Source organism: Pelobates fuscus, chromosome 1, assembly GCF_036172605.1.
Source record: "Pelobates fuscus isolate aPelFus1 chromosome 1, aPelFus1.pri, whole genome shotgun sequence".
NCBI classification, from domain to species: domain Eukaryota; kingdom Metazoa; phylum Chordata; class Amphibia; order Anura; family Pelobatidae; genus Pelobates; species Pelobates fuscus.
This window is the reverse complement of record NC_086317.1, coordinates 313,219,694-313,236,803: the sequence shown is the minus strand read 5'-3', so window position 1 is coordinate 313,236,803 and position 17,110 is coordinate 313,219,694. Positions and strand designations below refer to the sequence as shown.

General features: G+C 39.7%; 1 protein-coding gene across 2 annotated transcripts in view; it reads right to left on the bottom strand.

The window, feature by feature from the left end:
* Positions 1-17,110, bottom strand: part of AFF3 (ALF transcription elongation factor 3) — a 487,926-nt gene that overhangs the window by 36,874 nt on the left and 433,942 nt on the right. For both annotated transcript variants that reach the window (XM_063458843.1, XM_063458853.1), the window contains exons 12-15: positions 16,195-16,322; positions 12,372-12,435; positions 8,533-8,669; positions 753-824 (exon numbers count right to left, since the gene is read on the bottom strand). In XM_063458843.1, coding sequence (XP_063314913.1) covers positions 753-824; positions 8,533-8,669; positions 12,372-12,435; positions 16,195-16,322 — 401 coding nt within the window. The remainder of the gene's footprint in view (positions 1-752; positions 825-8,532; positions 8,670-12,371; positions 12,436-16,194; positions 16,323-17,110) is intronic.

Here is a 17,110-nt window from a genome sequence, read left to right as displayed (position 1 = left end):
CACCTATTAACTGTGATTGGTGGCTCAAAATAATAAAATGGGGGGACCCCAATTATACAATTTGAGTTAACCTAGTGTCCTCCTGTCATCCAAAAATAGGTGATCTGTAGGAACCCTGTTTATAATATTCTGTGAGCTATAAACCATGGATGGTGGGAGGAGCTATAAATCATTAAACAATGGTGGGATGGGCATGCCATTGTCCACCCACACAAAAGTGTAATTGCCATCTACCATCCAGGTGGCCTACCCCAGCTCCACCCTAATAATAGGGATGGGGGCCATTAAATATAAAATAATTAGACTTACCATGATTAGCCCTCTTTCATCTAACTGCTCTTTTCTTCAGCCCCAAAAAAGGGCAAATTAAAATCATAATTCGTCAAACAACTAATGAAAATTAAAACAAAACAGATTTGCAAAAAAAAAAAAGACGAAAAAAAAGACATGAGGCAATAAAATAATTATTCTTTGTCCTGTGAGGGCTTACCCAGACTAAAACATCATAGCACGGAAAGCTCTTATTTCCTACACTATGCAAGATCAGTAACAGCACTCTGATTGACAGCCGGGGATTTAACAAGGTTAATTAATAAATGTGCCAATTTCTACTGAAATCTGCTCTTTTTGTAAAATGAAAAAAGAGGACACATTCTTCACACATAAAGCAAGCTAAAGTGTTTTCAGTGTGTGGAGTGTCAGTGTGGAATTTGTGCTTACTTTTTAAAAATTTAAATAACATATTTACATACCATAATGCTGTTATTTTTTTATCCTGAGTACTTGCGTTTGGACCTGAATGTGATTTTAACCTCAAGGCATACCTTTAAGAGAAAAACAAAGTGACAATATTAAAAATATTTGACAATTTACCAAAGCTTTCTTTATTTGGCTTAAATTTCTATCCCACTATAATATGCTTTGGTTTATTTCTGAGGATTGCGTAATACAATAAATAGTACATCCAATAAATTGATATGCAATTAAAATGTCAACATTTACATTAGTAGAGCATAAAAATGTCTAAGTTCGATATGGATATTGTAATGATAATGTATTTGTAGTATCATTAAATCTCTGTTTAAAATGACAGTGTTAAAAAAAAAAATATGCCAATGCTAATTTATGGTTAAGGTAAGGGAGGTTTAACCCCTTAAGGACCAAACTTCTGGAATAAAATGGAATCATGACGTGTCAGACATGTCATGTGTCCTTAAGGGGTTAAAGGAACACTCTAGTGTCAGGAATACAAAATGTGTATTCTTGACACTACAGTGTTAAAAAACCATTTTAGGTCCCTAGCCTCCCTTAACCCCATTTAAAAAAAAAAAAAAAAAAAAAAAAAGAGTTAAATCTTACCTTTATTTCAGCGCCGCGTGGGTTTCAGACAATCCAATGCTTTCACATAGGAGAGCATTGGGAGGCTATAGCGCATGCATGGCAAAATGCCATATTTTCCATCAGCATCTCCTCATAGAGATGCACTGAATTACGTGTCTGTTAGTCCACCCATTGTACAGTGCTACGGAATTTTCTGGCGCTATATAAATAATAAATAAAAAAATACTAATAAGCAATGCATATTTATGTGGAACGTTCTGTGCCTCCATGCAGTGCGTGGAGACAATGAACGTCGGTGTACTGACCCAGATAGCACCTCTAGTGGCCTTCTGAGTGACTGCCACTAGAGGTGTTCCTGGGCAGTATTGTAAACACTGCCTTTATTCTACTCACTGTGCAGCGAGTAGGGGCATGTCTACAAAACAGTGAACAGCCAATGGTGACTGGGGGCAAGTAAACTAAACGGGGGACCTGTTATTATTTTTTTTTAAATATTTTATTGCAGCATATAGGTAACCGTACAAAATAGTAAAAGGCATATCATGCTACTTTTTGGTTGCATTCAGGAGGAAGTGCTGAACAGTGACAGTTGACATAGAAAATACAAAATACAGCACAGTGAAGCGGTTATGCAACTAGACATTATCAGCTGGGCAATGCACATTTTATGATGAGTAACGTATATGCTAAAACATACTGCTTCTAGGGTAGGGGTATGAGTCTCGAGTGAGATCATGTATTTAATAACATTTGGTGGAAAAGCATATAACACTAAATTGACTCGTGAAAGACTATAGACACAATTTTGGCAAAATTAGGGATATGAGCGACCAAGAGTTGGACACCAGTGGACTGACAGGCAAAGCAGCGGCCACTGGTGTTGGAAGGTATGTCTCTGTGCCAGAAATGGTTCTCAGGTACTGGCCAAGTTCAGCTCCACTGCTGCTGATCTGGCTTTCGGGTAAAAAGGTCGGACATTACGTACGTCCCACGTCTGGGACGAGGGTTGGGAGTTCGTGTCTGGGGTGGGTATCTGCAAAGCCTCTTGCATAGGCAGCACCAATGCTTTGAAGAACTTCCCTGCATCCCACTGTTGCTGTATTGGATTCCCTTCCCGTCGTGGAGCACCGTTAGTTTGAGGCCGGGTCCCCAGCGGTATGCCACTGCATGGTCCCGCAAGTGCTGAGTGATAGGACGTAAAGATTATAGCCATACCATGGTGGACGTAGTCAGGTCATTAAAGAAGGAGAGGTCAGCACCTTCAAAGTGGTACGTTGGTGTTTCGCGAACAGCTGCCTGTACCAGCTGCTTACTTCGTAGTGATTGGAAGCATATCAGCAAGTCTCTGGGAACCCCGTCCGGGGCATTAGCTGGTTTTGGGATCCAGAAGTAATTCCCCATCATGAGTGCTTTAGCTTTAGTAAATGGGAGACCTATTGTGTCCCCCCCCCACCCATTAGCTGCAGGTGGGGGCCCCATGCACCCCCCAAGCCCCACCCATTACTGGCAGACTGGAGCCCTAAGTGATAAGGAGGGGTCATACTGTCTCCCCTCCTCCCCCCCCCCGTTCCCCACCCATTAGTGGCAGGTGGGAGCCCTAATTGTAAAAATAAAGACCTCCCAAGTGACTTGGGGTCCCTAAGCCCTTAATCAACCCCTCCAATAAAATAAAACCCTACCTACTCCCCTTACCCTAATAATTGTGATGGGGAGCAATAAACTAAATACCTAAAATTTTAAAAAATACTTACCATTAGATGTCTTCTTTTTTCGAAAATCTTTTTTTCAGCCCCATAAAAAGGCCAAATAAAAATCCATAAAGCCCGTCGAATAAAAAATTGCAAAATTGCAAAAAAATATATCCCCCTCCCATTTTTAACATTTTATTCAATTGTAATGTTGTGTTAGGTATACATATAGGATGTTCAAGAGACATTATAGTCACCAAAATAAATGGCTTAATGAAGCCATTTTAGTGTATAGATCATGCCACTGCAGTCTCACTTCTCAATTTTCTGCCATTTAGGAGTTAAATCACTTTGTTTTATTTTATTTCATATTTTTATTTTATATACTGATATTATTGCATTTTTATTTGTAATCAATACATTTTATTAGTTATTCCAAACCAAGTCCTTGGAGCCCCTATGAACCTTTATTGGGGGAGTGCCATCCGAAGAAAGTGGCACACTGCTGATTATCCTTGGAGCCAGGAACTGAAGGCTTCTGAAAAAGGTGAGCGTAATGCCTACCATAAGTGTATTATTTGCATTTTGCACAGTACCACACATTGGGTCGTCTTCTTCTCTTTTCTGTATTTTTGGAGAAACATCTTTGAGAGAGTGATGTGTTGCTGCCCAAAAGAGCAAAAAGGTTTACTTTACTGAGCAAATACCTAATAGGCTGCAGACCATGTGAGTGGTTCTACCGTATATACTCGTGTATAAGTCGATCTCGTGTATAAGTCGAGTGCAGTTTTGTGACCAACAATTGTGAAATATGCTATGTCTCGTGGATAAGTCGAGGGTAAAACTTGGGGCTATGAAATTCTGTGATTTTTATAATTTTGTCAGATTTTACCTAGGTAAGATCCTGGAACAATCAAACATGTCAGCTAAAAACTGGATTAAAAAAAAAATCAGCAGTCATGAACAAGAACATTTAATTTATTAACTGTAACGAATTCCTTAAACTTATTACATGGACTTTTTATTTATGCCCTCCAAAATAGCACAAACTTAGTTTGGCCTATACAAATCCTTCAAACTCTGACTCTTCATCGTCAGAATGTCCGAATAAATCACAACATTGTTCTTCGGTGATGCCATCAGCGTAAACGTCGTCTTCGCTGTCGTCTTCTGTTGAATTGATATATGAAGCCGATTCATCTTCCTCTTCATAGATTGCGTCGTCCTCTGATCCATCCATTGCGTTACTAATTCCGCATTTCAGGAACGACTTCTTGACCATTTCTGGTGATATTGAATCCCAAGCATCCTTTACCCATTTCGTTATCAAATCAATGTCTGGTTTCATCAAGTTTCCTCCTTTCGTTAACTTTGCTTGACCAGAACACATCCATTGTTGCCACATATTGCGCAATCGGTCCTTGAAAGGCTTGTTGAGACAGACATCCAATGGCTGGAGCATTGATGTTAGGCCGCCTGGAATCACTGCTAATGTGGTTGCCATTTTCTTTGCTTCGTCCTTCACATCCTCTGTTATATGCGCACGGAACATATCCCACACCAATAATGACGGACATTTTCTTAGTGCTGCGCCTGGTCGCCTGTCCCACACATTGCGCAGCCACAACTTTGTACCCTCCTCATCCATCCAGCCTTTAGGGTGAACACGAACAGTTACTCCTGCCGGAATTTTTAAGTTCTTTGGCATTGTTTTCCTCTTGAATATTATTACCGGGCGCAGTTTAGTGCCATCTGCCAGGCAAGACAGTACAACAGTGAAATGTGACTTTTCATGACCGGTTGTTTTTATAAGTACAGTTTTTTCTCCAACGCTTGCTACAGTTCGATTGCCAGGCATATCAAATGTCATTGGAGTTTCGTCCATATTACCAATGTTATTCAGAGAGAAAGCATTCTTTTTTCTCTGTTTGATAATGAATTTGTGAAATGACATGACCTTTTCGTCCAGCTCTTTAGGCAGCTTTTGAGCGATTTTTGTTCGCTGACGAAGACACAATCCATATCGGTTCATGAATCGTGTGCACCAACCAGACGATGCTCTAAATTGTGCCATACCTTCAGTCGCCAAATATTTTTCTTTTGCAATCTGAAGTGCTCGGATTCGAATGCTCGAGCGAGTCACAACATATCCATTTTGTCTACATTCCATTATCCAGTCATTCAAATCCTTTTCCATTCCATCAAAAGGTGTAGCTTTGAAACGTAATGCTCTCTTCAACTTTGGCATGGCTTGCAATTTAGCCTAATTTTTTCTCCAATCTCTTACGAGTTTTTCGCTGATGCTAAACTCTCTTGCAGCTACGCTATTATTGGCTTCCTTTGCACGTTCAATAACTTTCAATTTAAGCGCAGCAGTGTAAGAAGCTCTCTTTTTCTTTGCAAAACTCATTTTTCTGAAGACAACAAACAAGAGTAAATAGTCAATCAAGTTCCCTTATATGGTGTACCAGTATGTATCTTTTTCCCCCTCACTGCTCCTATGTGTCCATTTCTCCCCAGTCTCTATCTTCGACCTCTGTCTCTTTTTCCCTCCCCCTGTGTCTCTCTCTTGCCCCTGTTTCATTATCCCATATCCCCTGTGTGTCTCTCTTCCCCTCCCTTGTGTGTGTCTCTCTTTCCCCCCCGCCCCTTGTGTGTGTCTATTCCCTTTCTCCCGAGGCTGACCTTGCACGTGAGAGACTGGAAATATAACACAAATGTCTCTCTATCATGCTCCCTCGCGGTACACCTTAACAGCGAGGGACCCTACACTATAAGGCCAGGAATACATTTGTGTTCCTGACCCTATACTGTTCCTTTAATATATACACACATGCACTCACTGGCATATACACAAATGCACTCATTGACTCTTGACACACACTCACTGACAGAAACACACATTCACTGACAGAAACACTCACTGACAGAAACACACACATTCACTGACAGAAACACACACATTCACTGACAGAAACACACACTCACTGACATAAACACACACATTCACTGACAGAAACACACACTCACTGACATAAACACACACACTCACTGACAAACACACACACTCACTGACATAAACACACACACTCGCTGACAGAAACACACACACTCGCTGACAGAAACACACACACTCGCTGACAGAAACACACACTCGCTGACTGAAACACACACACACTCGCTGACTGAAACACACACTCGCTGACTGAAACACACACACTCGCTGACTGAAACACACACACTCGCTGACTGAAACACACACACTCGCTGACTGAAACACACACACTCGCTGACTGAAACACACACACTCGCTGACTGAAACACACACACTCGCTGACTGAAACACACACACTCGCTGACAGAAACACACACACTCGCTGACAGAAACACACACACTCGCTGACAGAAACACACACACTCGCTGACAGAAACACACACACTCGCTGACAGAAACACACACACTCGCTGACAGAAACACACACACTCGCTGACTGAAACACACACACTCGCTGACTGAAACACACACACTCGCTGACTGAAACACACACACTCGCTGACAGAAACACACACACTCGCTGACAGAAACACACACACTCGCTGACAGAAACACACACACTCGCTGACAGAAACACACACACTCGCTGACAGAAACACACACACTCGCTGACAAACACACACACTCGCTGACAAACACACACACTCGCTGACAGAAACACACACACTCACTGGCAAACACATACACACTGACAGAAACACACATTCACTGACAGACACATACACACACTGACAAACACACACATTCACTGACAGAAACACTCACTGACAGAAACACATACACACACACTCATTGACAGAAACACACACTGACAGAAACACATACACACACACTCATTGACAGAAACACACACTGACAAACAAACATACACACTGACACAAACTCACTTATAAACACTTTTTTTTTTTTTATACATTAAACAAATGTGTGTACCAGTGGCCAGCCTTCTCTATTTAGAACACTTAGAACACTTGGCTGCTGGGATATGATGTCATGTATCCCAGCAGCCCTTAACATAATGTGGGCTGATTGGCTGCAGCTCACGTCCCCTCATTTGGCCGGCACATCTGGAGGGGTAAGAGAGTGACCGGCGGGAGAGTGGTTTTATGTGCTCCCGCCGGTCCGACGAATATAAATGTCCCGTCCCCCTCCCTCCCCCTCCCTCCCTCTCCCTCCCGCTACCCTGAAAATCCCGCCGCCGCCGCCCTTCTCCTTCAGTTCGTGCTTTCTGACAGCTGCAGTCAGAAAGCACGAAAGTGATTATACCGCCGGACCGGCTAGGCGGCCGCCCGGTCCAGCGGCACCACTTTGATGCGGCCATCCCCCCCTTACACCCGTGTATAAGTCGAGCCTGCAATATAACATTAAGTTTGCAGGCAAAATTTCTCGACCTATACACGGGTATATACGGTAGTTATTTATTTACCACCAATTACTATCTAGGACCATCTGCACTATATATCCCTGTGTTTTCTTTTTCTTTTTCATATATGCCTTCAAATCTGTATTCTTAATCTTAACTGTGTTGTTACACTCAATTGATGGGGTAAGTGAACCCCATCACAACTTTATATTTGTATAGCGCTCCACCAATTGGTATATGTTTTATACCATATATTCTCTGGGCACTTTGTTTACACAGCCCTAGTCACACCTCCCCTCCCCCCCCCCATGTGACTTACAAAGCCTTCCTAAATGGTTCCTGTAAAGAGAGAACTATTGTTTAAACTTCCTTTATTGCACAGTCTGAATTTCATATCTCTTGCTCTGTTAGTAGCCTTCTACATTCTGCAGGAGCCTCCTGTGTGTGATTTAGGCTCAATTTACAGAACATGAGAGGAAAACTTCTAAAGTAAGTTAACATCTGATTGAAAGGGAACCCATTTTGTTGTCATGCAGGCTGTGTCAGTCACAGTCAGGAGCGTTGTGGCTACAGCTGCATAAACACTAACAGAAGTGATTTAACTCCTAAATGGCACACAATTTAACAGTGAGACTGCAGGGGCATGATCTGTACACCAAAACTACTTTATCTAGTCGTTTTAATGACTATAATGTCCCTGTAAATTTCCCTTTAAACCTTCAAAGTCCTTTATATCTGGGCGAACATATGCGATTTCTGGTCCGCCCCCTATACGTCATCATTGAGTAAACTTTGACCCGGAACCTCACAGTCAGCAGACACATTCCAGCCAATCAGCAGCAGACCCTCCCTCCCAGGAAGTGTCTGCTGACTGTGAGGTTCCGGGTCAAAGTTTACTCAATGATGACGTATAGGGGGCGGACCGGAAATCGCATATGTTCGCCCAACGCGAACACGCTATTGTTCGCCGGTGGACAGTTCGCGAACAGTTCGGCGGGCAGTTCGCGACATCTCTATTAGTGAGTAACAGAAACAGTCCTCTGTATAATAACACATATATTTCTTTCTTTTGCTAATTGCATTACCTAATGAGTTCCACTGTTTCAGAATACATTGTGTATGGAGATTTGGATTCCATGGGTCCATGTTCCATTGCATTCCCACATTCAATGAATGAAAGGGCTGCTTCAGTGTAGTTTAGAACCTTGTCAAATTTATCCATCTAGAACATAAGAAATAGATACTAATATATGCATTTTGTTAAAGAAACACACCATAAAAAAAACATTTAGTTCATATTCACTCACTAAAAACATGGTTAGTATACTTATTTAGAGCAATCACATCTTATTTATCCAAGCTTGATAAAAGTCAGTGTAATCCCAGTTGACTACACCAATTATAGGTGAACTATATAAATGTCAAATTGAGGCAAATATCAGTGGTGACTCCAAATTTCAGAAATAAATACAGTGGTGCAAGCTTCTTCAACAAAATCAACAATAACATTTATTAGGTATTAAAAATAATAGACAAGTATTCCGTTAGGCACCAACACTATGTGTCCACCATATAGCAGCCACAGATCTACAAGTTACGTTTAATATTTATAGTTTGTCAATTAAAAATGATAAATTAATGGAAAAAATGTAAAACAATGTACATATTACATTATAAATGTAACATAATTTGGAGAAGGTATTAGTATGGAATTGTGAAGTATCTTTTGTGTATCAAATAAACAGCATAACCACTTCTGACCTTAACGCTTATTGCTATTGCTTATCATTATGTTTTGTGACCTGTAGGGGGTTATGTAAAAAGGTAAAAAAATATAAATTTTAATTTAAAAAGTGCTAAATTGGGAGTCATCACCATGGAAACCAAACTTCACTCCGTCTGTCAACATACTAGAAATTGACACTGTTTTAACGATGTGCTATCAAAGATCTAGCTGCCAACACCAGACGACAGCCCGTTGATCATCTGAATCACATTTGTATGGTGGAAGTGATATACTAAAAAGTAGACATGTGGTTGCACACACAATTGTCATGGACCCATATTACAATCTCATTAACAAATGTCCAAAAGGCATGAATCCATGGGCAGTCCAACTATACATAGAGATACATGTCTGGCCCCTGTCCACAGCACCAACAATTTGGCTCTGACCAAATTTGTAGTGGTGCAAAACAAAAGAAATAAGCAATTTATAAGCACCTCCTTGGAATCTAACGGCAACTGAACAATGATGCACTAGGACGAGGATTCTATACCACTCCTGCTCTGTATGACCATGGTTGAATATCGAATGCTACTTGCCCATAAATATCAGGCTGAGATACTACCTCTCACAACATCAAAACACTAAGAGGGATTTGCATGTCCGAGGTTGCTAGAGATTTAGAAGATTTAAGTTGTTTTGTGAGGAGGTGCTGGGCAGCTTTCTAAAAAGGAGAATTATACCACCTGCAGGACCACAAGCACCTGAGAGAGTCATATGTGTTACTCTGGGTTGCTTCAGATTTCACAGACAAATTCAGAAATTAGCAGTAATCCCATGTTAAACCCTGGATTATTCATCAGGGACACAGATATAATGAAAGATTGTACATTTGACAGTGGCAATTCCATAGACGAAGAGTGGCTCCAACCAAAGGATGTCCTGAAGCACACTTTCTGATTTTTGCAGGGGACATCCATCTAAGAAAGCTGTAGAGACCCCACACCTAATCCTCTATATCCATCCACTGTTTGTACAGCAGTCTATTGTCCAGTCTAACACCCTGATGACGTGTGTGGCCTGGAAGTAACAGTTAATATTAGGTAAGGCAAGGACTCCGTCAACCTCTAAATGAATCAGAGTTTCCTATTTTAATCTAGGGTTCTTTTCCCTCAACAGAAACCACACAATTGCAAAGTGAACTGAACATACTGAGGTAGCTGGAATGCAGATGGGAAGGACTGTCAAAAGAAACAAAAGACACAGGAATAGGTTCATCTTAAGGAGGCTGATACTGCCAAGCCATGGGAAATTAATCATCTCTGAATGACTCATATCCACAATAGCTCCGAAACACAGAGGGAACTTTAGATCAAACAGATGATAGATCTGGAGTAAGCCAGATGCAAAAATAGCAAAGCTTATCCTAATGCAAAATGAAAGGAAATTGGGACTGCATATGGGAGGCATGACCACAAGCTACAGATAAAGTTAGAATTTCTGATTTGGACATATTGATTTTCAAATTGGAAAGTCTGCTATAGGTGCAAAGGTAAGTCAAGACTGCTGGTATAGAGATCTCAGACTAGGCAAGTAAGAACAGCAAATCATCTGCTCATGCCAATATTTTATAAAAGACACATGCTTTATGTAGGCCATGAATGGATGGATTCATGCAAATTGACTCTAAAAACAGTTCCATAGAGAGAATCAACAGGAGAGGAGAAAGAGGGCACCCTTGATGTGTGCTATTAATGATGGCACATGAAGTCTCAGTCCACCTTTTTTCAGTATCTGAGGACAGAAGGACTAGGAGCTCCAAAAAAAAAAAAAAAAAAAAAATCGCCAGATATGGGAAAAGCACATCTCCTAATTGTTTGAAGTACTTATTTGGTTAGGCATCCGGACATGGAAACTTGCACTTCTTAGATGATTACAGCAACCTGAAGAGTTCATCCTTCTCCAGAGGTTCCCCAAGATTCAATAATATTGATAGGCTTTTTTCAAGAGATCATGTAGGAGAGATACCGCCATATTGCTGAAGAATGATTGGTACGTGAATTTTGGGAATTTTCCAACTTACTATTCTATAATTTGAAGTAAAATGACTGAAAGGCTGTGGAGATGTGAACAGGCAAAAGTAAGCAGTGTTCTGAGGGGATGCAACTTTTTGAGATACGTAAAGTAAGAATTCAAAGTTAATTTCAAATTTTAAGACAAAATAGCCAAACTCACATTTTTTAAAAATCAGTTATGCTTTCGGTTCAGCTGTTCTGGCCTTAAAGGGTTACTTCAACACTCATAATGAAACTTAATTTGTACATTACAAATGCAATATGCCTTAAAACACTCAAGAGGTCATGGTGGTTGGAGTAACCCTGTAAATTTGAAATTCACTTTGAATACTCACTATAATGACTAACCCTGAACAAATTTCTCAACATTTAGTACGTTGCACCCTAAACAACACCAATTGTTTTTGCCTTGATAAATCTGTCCCTTAGATGCACATTCTTCTCACCCACACTTAAACATTATTTTGAACTCAGTTTTCACATCTACTGATTCATTCATGAACTGAAATGTAGCATATTGATATCCAAAATGCAAAATTTAGGTTGCAAAAGTTGATTTGAAACATTCTCCAACTTGGCTATACTCACTGTTTGTTTTTTATTTAAGCCTATTTTTTGGACATATGTATTTCAATTTGCTACAATTCCAAGTTTAGTTAGAAATCCCCTTTGGTTTCATCAAATCAGGTTAGTCACATCTGTGATAAGCTTTTCTAATCAAATTAACAAACGTAGCTATTTATATTTTTGCAGAGTAAGATGCGGTCAGACAAAGACCATAAGCATTATGCACAAACACTATCACCCCGACTTTGATGTCACCATATTGCAAAACCTGCATAGTTACGCATGCATTTATTTATCCCTTTCTTCCAGAAGCAATATAAATCTAGTTTTAAAGAAATCTCTTACATACAGATTACTTAATTACTTATTTTTAACGTCATTGTTTGACAAAAACACTCAATGATACAAGGGTTTCTTAATTTGACAAAGCCAGTCATGCTTGTAATAGGTTTTATAATTATGTTTGCTGTTTTTTTACTGATGATAACTTCATGCCCATAATATACTAGGACAAAATTAATTTAGCATAATGTATCTGGGAAGAAAATGTTCTCACCATTGCATCTGCTTTATGCTTCATCCGTTTAGCTTCCTGCATAAAATAATCTGCATTGCAAGTCCTGCATAAGGAGAATACGAAAAGGTTTTACAGCTATTCCCAGTAACACATGTTCAATAGGTAGTTTCCCTAGTCACAGACTATTAGATACAGAGTAATATTTAGACTATACCACCACAACATTAATATTGACTTAAGTTCATTTGGAAACTATGGGGGCTTGTTTATTGGTTATTTACATCAATAGAAAACTGATTGATTATAGCTGGATTGGAGAATGATTTAAAATCAGGTAGGTTTGCCTTCATTTTTCAAGAATAAACCACACTTAGTTCTATGCACCAAGCAGTGACTTTAAATCCAAAATAATAGGGTTGAAAAAAATCCCCAACTGTGTTATTACATAAAGGTCAGGTATCTTGGTTTAGATGGGGACTGTCACAATAGAGGTGCATGCTAACTAAAAGATAGCAATGGCTTGTGCTTTTATTTTTAAAGGAGCACTATAGGGTCAGGAACACAAACATATATTTCTGACCCTATAGTGTTAAAACCACCATCTAGCCCCCTGGCCCTATCTTGCCTCCCTAAATACAGTAAAATCTTACTTGTATTCAAGTCTCAAGCTGCACAGATCCAGCACAATTCAAACACAGCCCTGGCCAATCAGCATCTCCTCATAGAGATAAATCAATCTCTATGAATCAATGAATCTCTATTAGGAAAGTGCAGTGTCTGCATGCAGAGGGTGGAGACATTGATATGTTGTGATGCACACTAGGCAAGACAGCTTAAAGGGACACTATAGTCACCAGAACAACTTTCACTTAATGACGCTGTTTTGGTGAATAGATCATGCCCCTGCAGTCTCACTGCTCAATTCTTGGTCATTTAGGAGTTAAATAACTGTATTCATACAACCCTAGACACCCCTCCCTGCGTGTGACTTGCACAGCCTTCCTAAACACTTCCTGTAAAGAGTCAGCTAATGTTTATACTTCCGTTATTTTAGATTCTGTTTAATTTCTCATCTCCTGCTCTGTTAATAGCTTGCTAGACCCAGCAGGAGCCTCTTTTATGTAATTGAAGTTCAATTTACAAAACTGGAGATAAAAAACTTTTAAAGTTAGTTACATCGGATTGAAAATTAAACTATTTTGTTTTCATTCAGGTTGTGTCAATCACAGCCAGGGGAGGTGTGGCTATGTCTGCATAAACAGAAACAAAAGTGATTTAACTCCTAAATGGCAGTGAATTGAGTAGTAAAACTACAGAGGTATGATCTATCCCAAACTAAGAATGTAGCGCTTATGTAAAAATAAATTAATCACCTTTTAGAGTTTAGGAAGGTGATTCATTTATGTTTACATAAGCGCTACATTCTTAATTTGTTTTGTATGTTAGGTTGAATAGGAATATCTGAATGTTTAGCAGCTATATTAATTATAATAAGATTTATTTATATTCATTTTTTCCGTACTATTAATAAGCGCTGGTTCATCATCCAAATTTACTATACACCCAAACTGCTACATTAAGCTAAAGTTGTTTTGGTGACTATAGTGTCCCTTTAAGGAAGCAGCTCTAGCAGCCATCTGAGGAGTGGCCAGTGAAGTTATCACTAGGCTGTAATGTAACCCCTGCATTTTCTCTGTAAAGACAGTGTTTACAGCAAAAAGCCTGAAGGTAATGATTCTACTCACCAGAACAAATTCAATAAGCTGTAGTTGTTCTGGTGACTATAGTGTCCCTTTAAATTACAAATAGTTTTTATTTTTAACAAACATGGTTTTCATGACTTTCCTGGTACAGTCTGAGCATAACATGAACATTCATCTCACCCACACTGTGTGTAAGTGCAGACACATAGCCATATATAGCACTATGGAAGGAATGCTGAACATGCATGAGCTTGAGCAACAGTTCTTTGGAAATGCACCAGATCTCACCAGGAGCATTATAATGTCACCCTGAACACAGAAAAGCTGCAGAGGTCATTGTGTAACCTGTAACACTGTAGTGGTTATGGAGCAAGGAGTGTCCTGGCATCCCCCAATGTAATTAGTCACGCCGCTTGCTTTCTTACCTGGGACCCACCATTATTTTTCTCTATGGACAGTCAGAAGCTTTTGCATGGCTGCCAGATTGCTCTCAGCCAATGAGCTAACCCTGCACTGCAGGGCAAAGAGTTTGCGGAGCGGTGTCAGACTCCAGGTAATAAGTAAATTGTTAGGAAACAGTTTGATTACTTACATTGGGGGGCTCCGGTGTACGCTTTCAGCAAGGTGAAAAATCTTCTTTAAAATTTGCACATGGATTCTCATGTAACATGAATTCTCATTCAGTAAGTAAACCCCAAAATAAAAAAAGGCTGCCCTCTTTTTACTTGGAAGTATAATTATGTAATTATTATTTTTCTTTATCTTATTAATCAAGCAATGACTTGTTTGTTCTAAAATGCCAATATATGGACATCAAGTTACTTATTTATGTTTGTTGATGTTTTTTAATTTGGTGTCTTGGTGGTCTTGTACTAACCTTACAGATGACTTTAGTGATTTATTCTCGACATTGTTATGATTTCATAGATGGGTTCAACATAGAACTGAGATGAGTTTGAGGTGTGCTGTTTGATGGCTCCTGCCTCTACTATTCTATTTTATGTTATTTGATTATAGTAGTAAATAAATGAACACCCCAAGCACCATAACCACTACGACACCGACAGTTTGGCTTTTTCCCTGGGGTCTGCCGGTCACCTTCTCTATGGAGAGACAGTTCTTGCATTGGCTGAGAGCAATAGCTAGTTGGTTGCTCTCAGCTGGTCAGCTATATCCTGCATCGCAGAACTTTTGGCTGTCAGAGACGCAATAACCAGTACCAGGCAGACCCCCAGGTAAAAATTCACACTGCTAGATAAAGGTTTGACTACTTACATTGTGGGTTTCAGGGCACTCCTGGCGCCAGGAATTCTACAAGGAAAAAACAATCAAGTGTGACAGGCGCTTCAAGGTTTCAAGCACGCTATAGCAGTTATGGTGCTTGTAGTGTTTCTTTAACGTATCTGTATAGGAACGATACACTAATCATATGGATTTACTTTTGTTGCTGCGAGGGGCAAACTGAGTGTACTCCTTATTCCATTTTAATTTGTGATAGTGCCAGTAGTGCTTGGGTATTGCTCCCTGCCTTCACTACAGACTCCTCTCTAGCTAGAAGCTCTGTCTGAGCTATGCCCAGCAGTACAGGGCTTTGCTCTTTGCTCACTGGCTTAGGTCAGAAGAGTTAACAGAAGCTCCTGAGCAAGTGCTTCTGGTTCTCCCAAAGGCTGCAGAAAGGTGGTGAGCCACGCCAAGCGAACCCAAGGCAAGAAATCAAACCTTTCTAAAATGCTTGGACTTCTTATAATGAGGGGGAGGGGGTTTGGAGTATTTATTTTGTGTTTTAAATTACAACGACTGATCAGGCAGGATTGTTTGTTTTGTGCATCATCAAAATAATTGCAGCTGTTAAATTACCGAGGGTGGCACTCAAATACACATCAATCAAGAGTATATATTGACAAGGTATGATCACATACTGTAATTAAACCCCCATTGTTTTTGTCAAGATAAGGTGTTTAACCCCTTAAGGACCAAACTTCTGGAATAAAAGGGAATCATGACATGTCACACATGTCATGTGTCCTTAAGGGGTTAAAATAAAAACACAAAACCCTATTACATTCTGTGAACTTGCTGCTTAGCAAATGATTGAGTGTGCTGGATCTTGTATGATATATTTATTTATAAACCAATGTATACAAAGACAGGATACTAACCGGCTGTCAAGTGACTGTTTAGCTTTCCTTGAATCTTTGTGCCCATTGGACAGAGGTGACCACTGGCCTGATGGCAGGTCCTCTCTATTAAACACAGTTGCACTGTCTGAGGGAACGCTAGACGATCTCTAAAATATAAAATATAATGGTTCAGTTGTCATTAACAAAACTAGAGTCATTTGATACATCTGACTGTACTTCAAGCTTCTTAAACACAACACATCATAATTCCTTTTATAATCAGTTTTTAAACAAAAAAGAAACATTTGAGAAATCCAAACTAATAAAAAAAAACGTCTAAAAAAAAAAATGTCCAAAAATATGCATAAATATGTAAGTAAAGATTTACAAGTTGACGGATCTACAGAGTTCTTGAGCACAGCATGCTGGAGGATATAATTTGAATTTCCACTCTACTCTTCCAGCTGTCTGCTATCAAAGCCATACAATGAACAGTCATTAAGTGCTCAGGATATGCTCTTAAAATCAAGTGCAGTGGAAAATGATTTCCTCTAGACATCGGAAGTGTGCAGCAAAACAGCAATGTCATGTTTCGTTATATAACACTTTGTTGAAATGGTACAATCTCTTGTTGACTCTTTGCCTTTATTGAAAGATCCTGCAAAGGGACTTGTCCATTTGTACCATGTTGGCCAGGGGAAAGTAGATAGGGAGATATACTTATGTTAAAGCTTTACCTCCTGTAGTGTGTAGTAGAATCATATTCACATTTTCTGCAATCCTATGTCTGATAATTCTTGGCACCACCATCTAATCACCATACTTTTTTCTGTTCCGGGCCGATTATTCTGCGCAGATCTATCATCACTATTGTACTCTCACAGATGTGCAAAAGTACAATACTGAGTCTATAGGGGATCGATAATGGATCCTGTATGACCACATGATCTTCCAT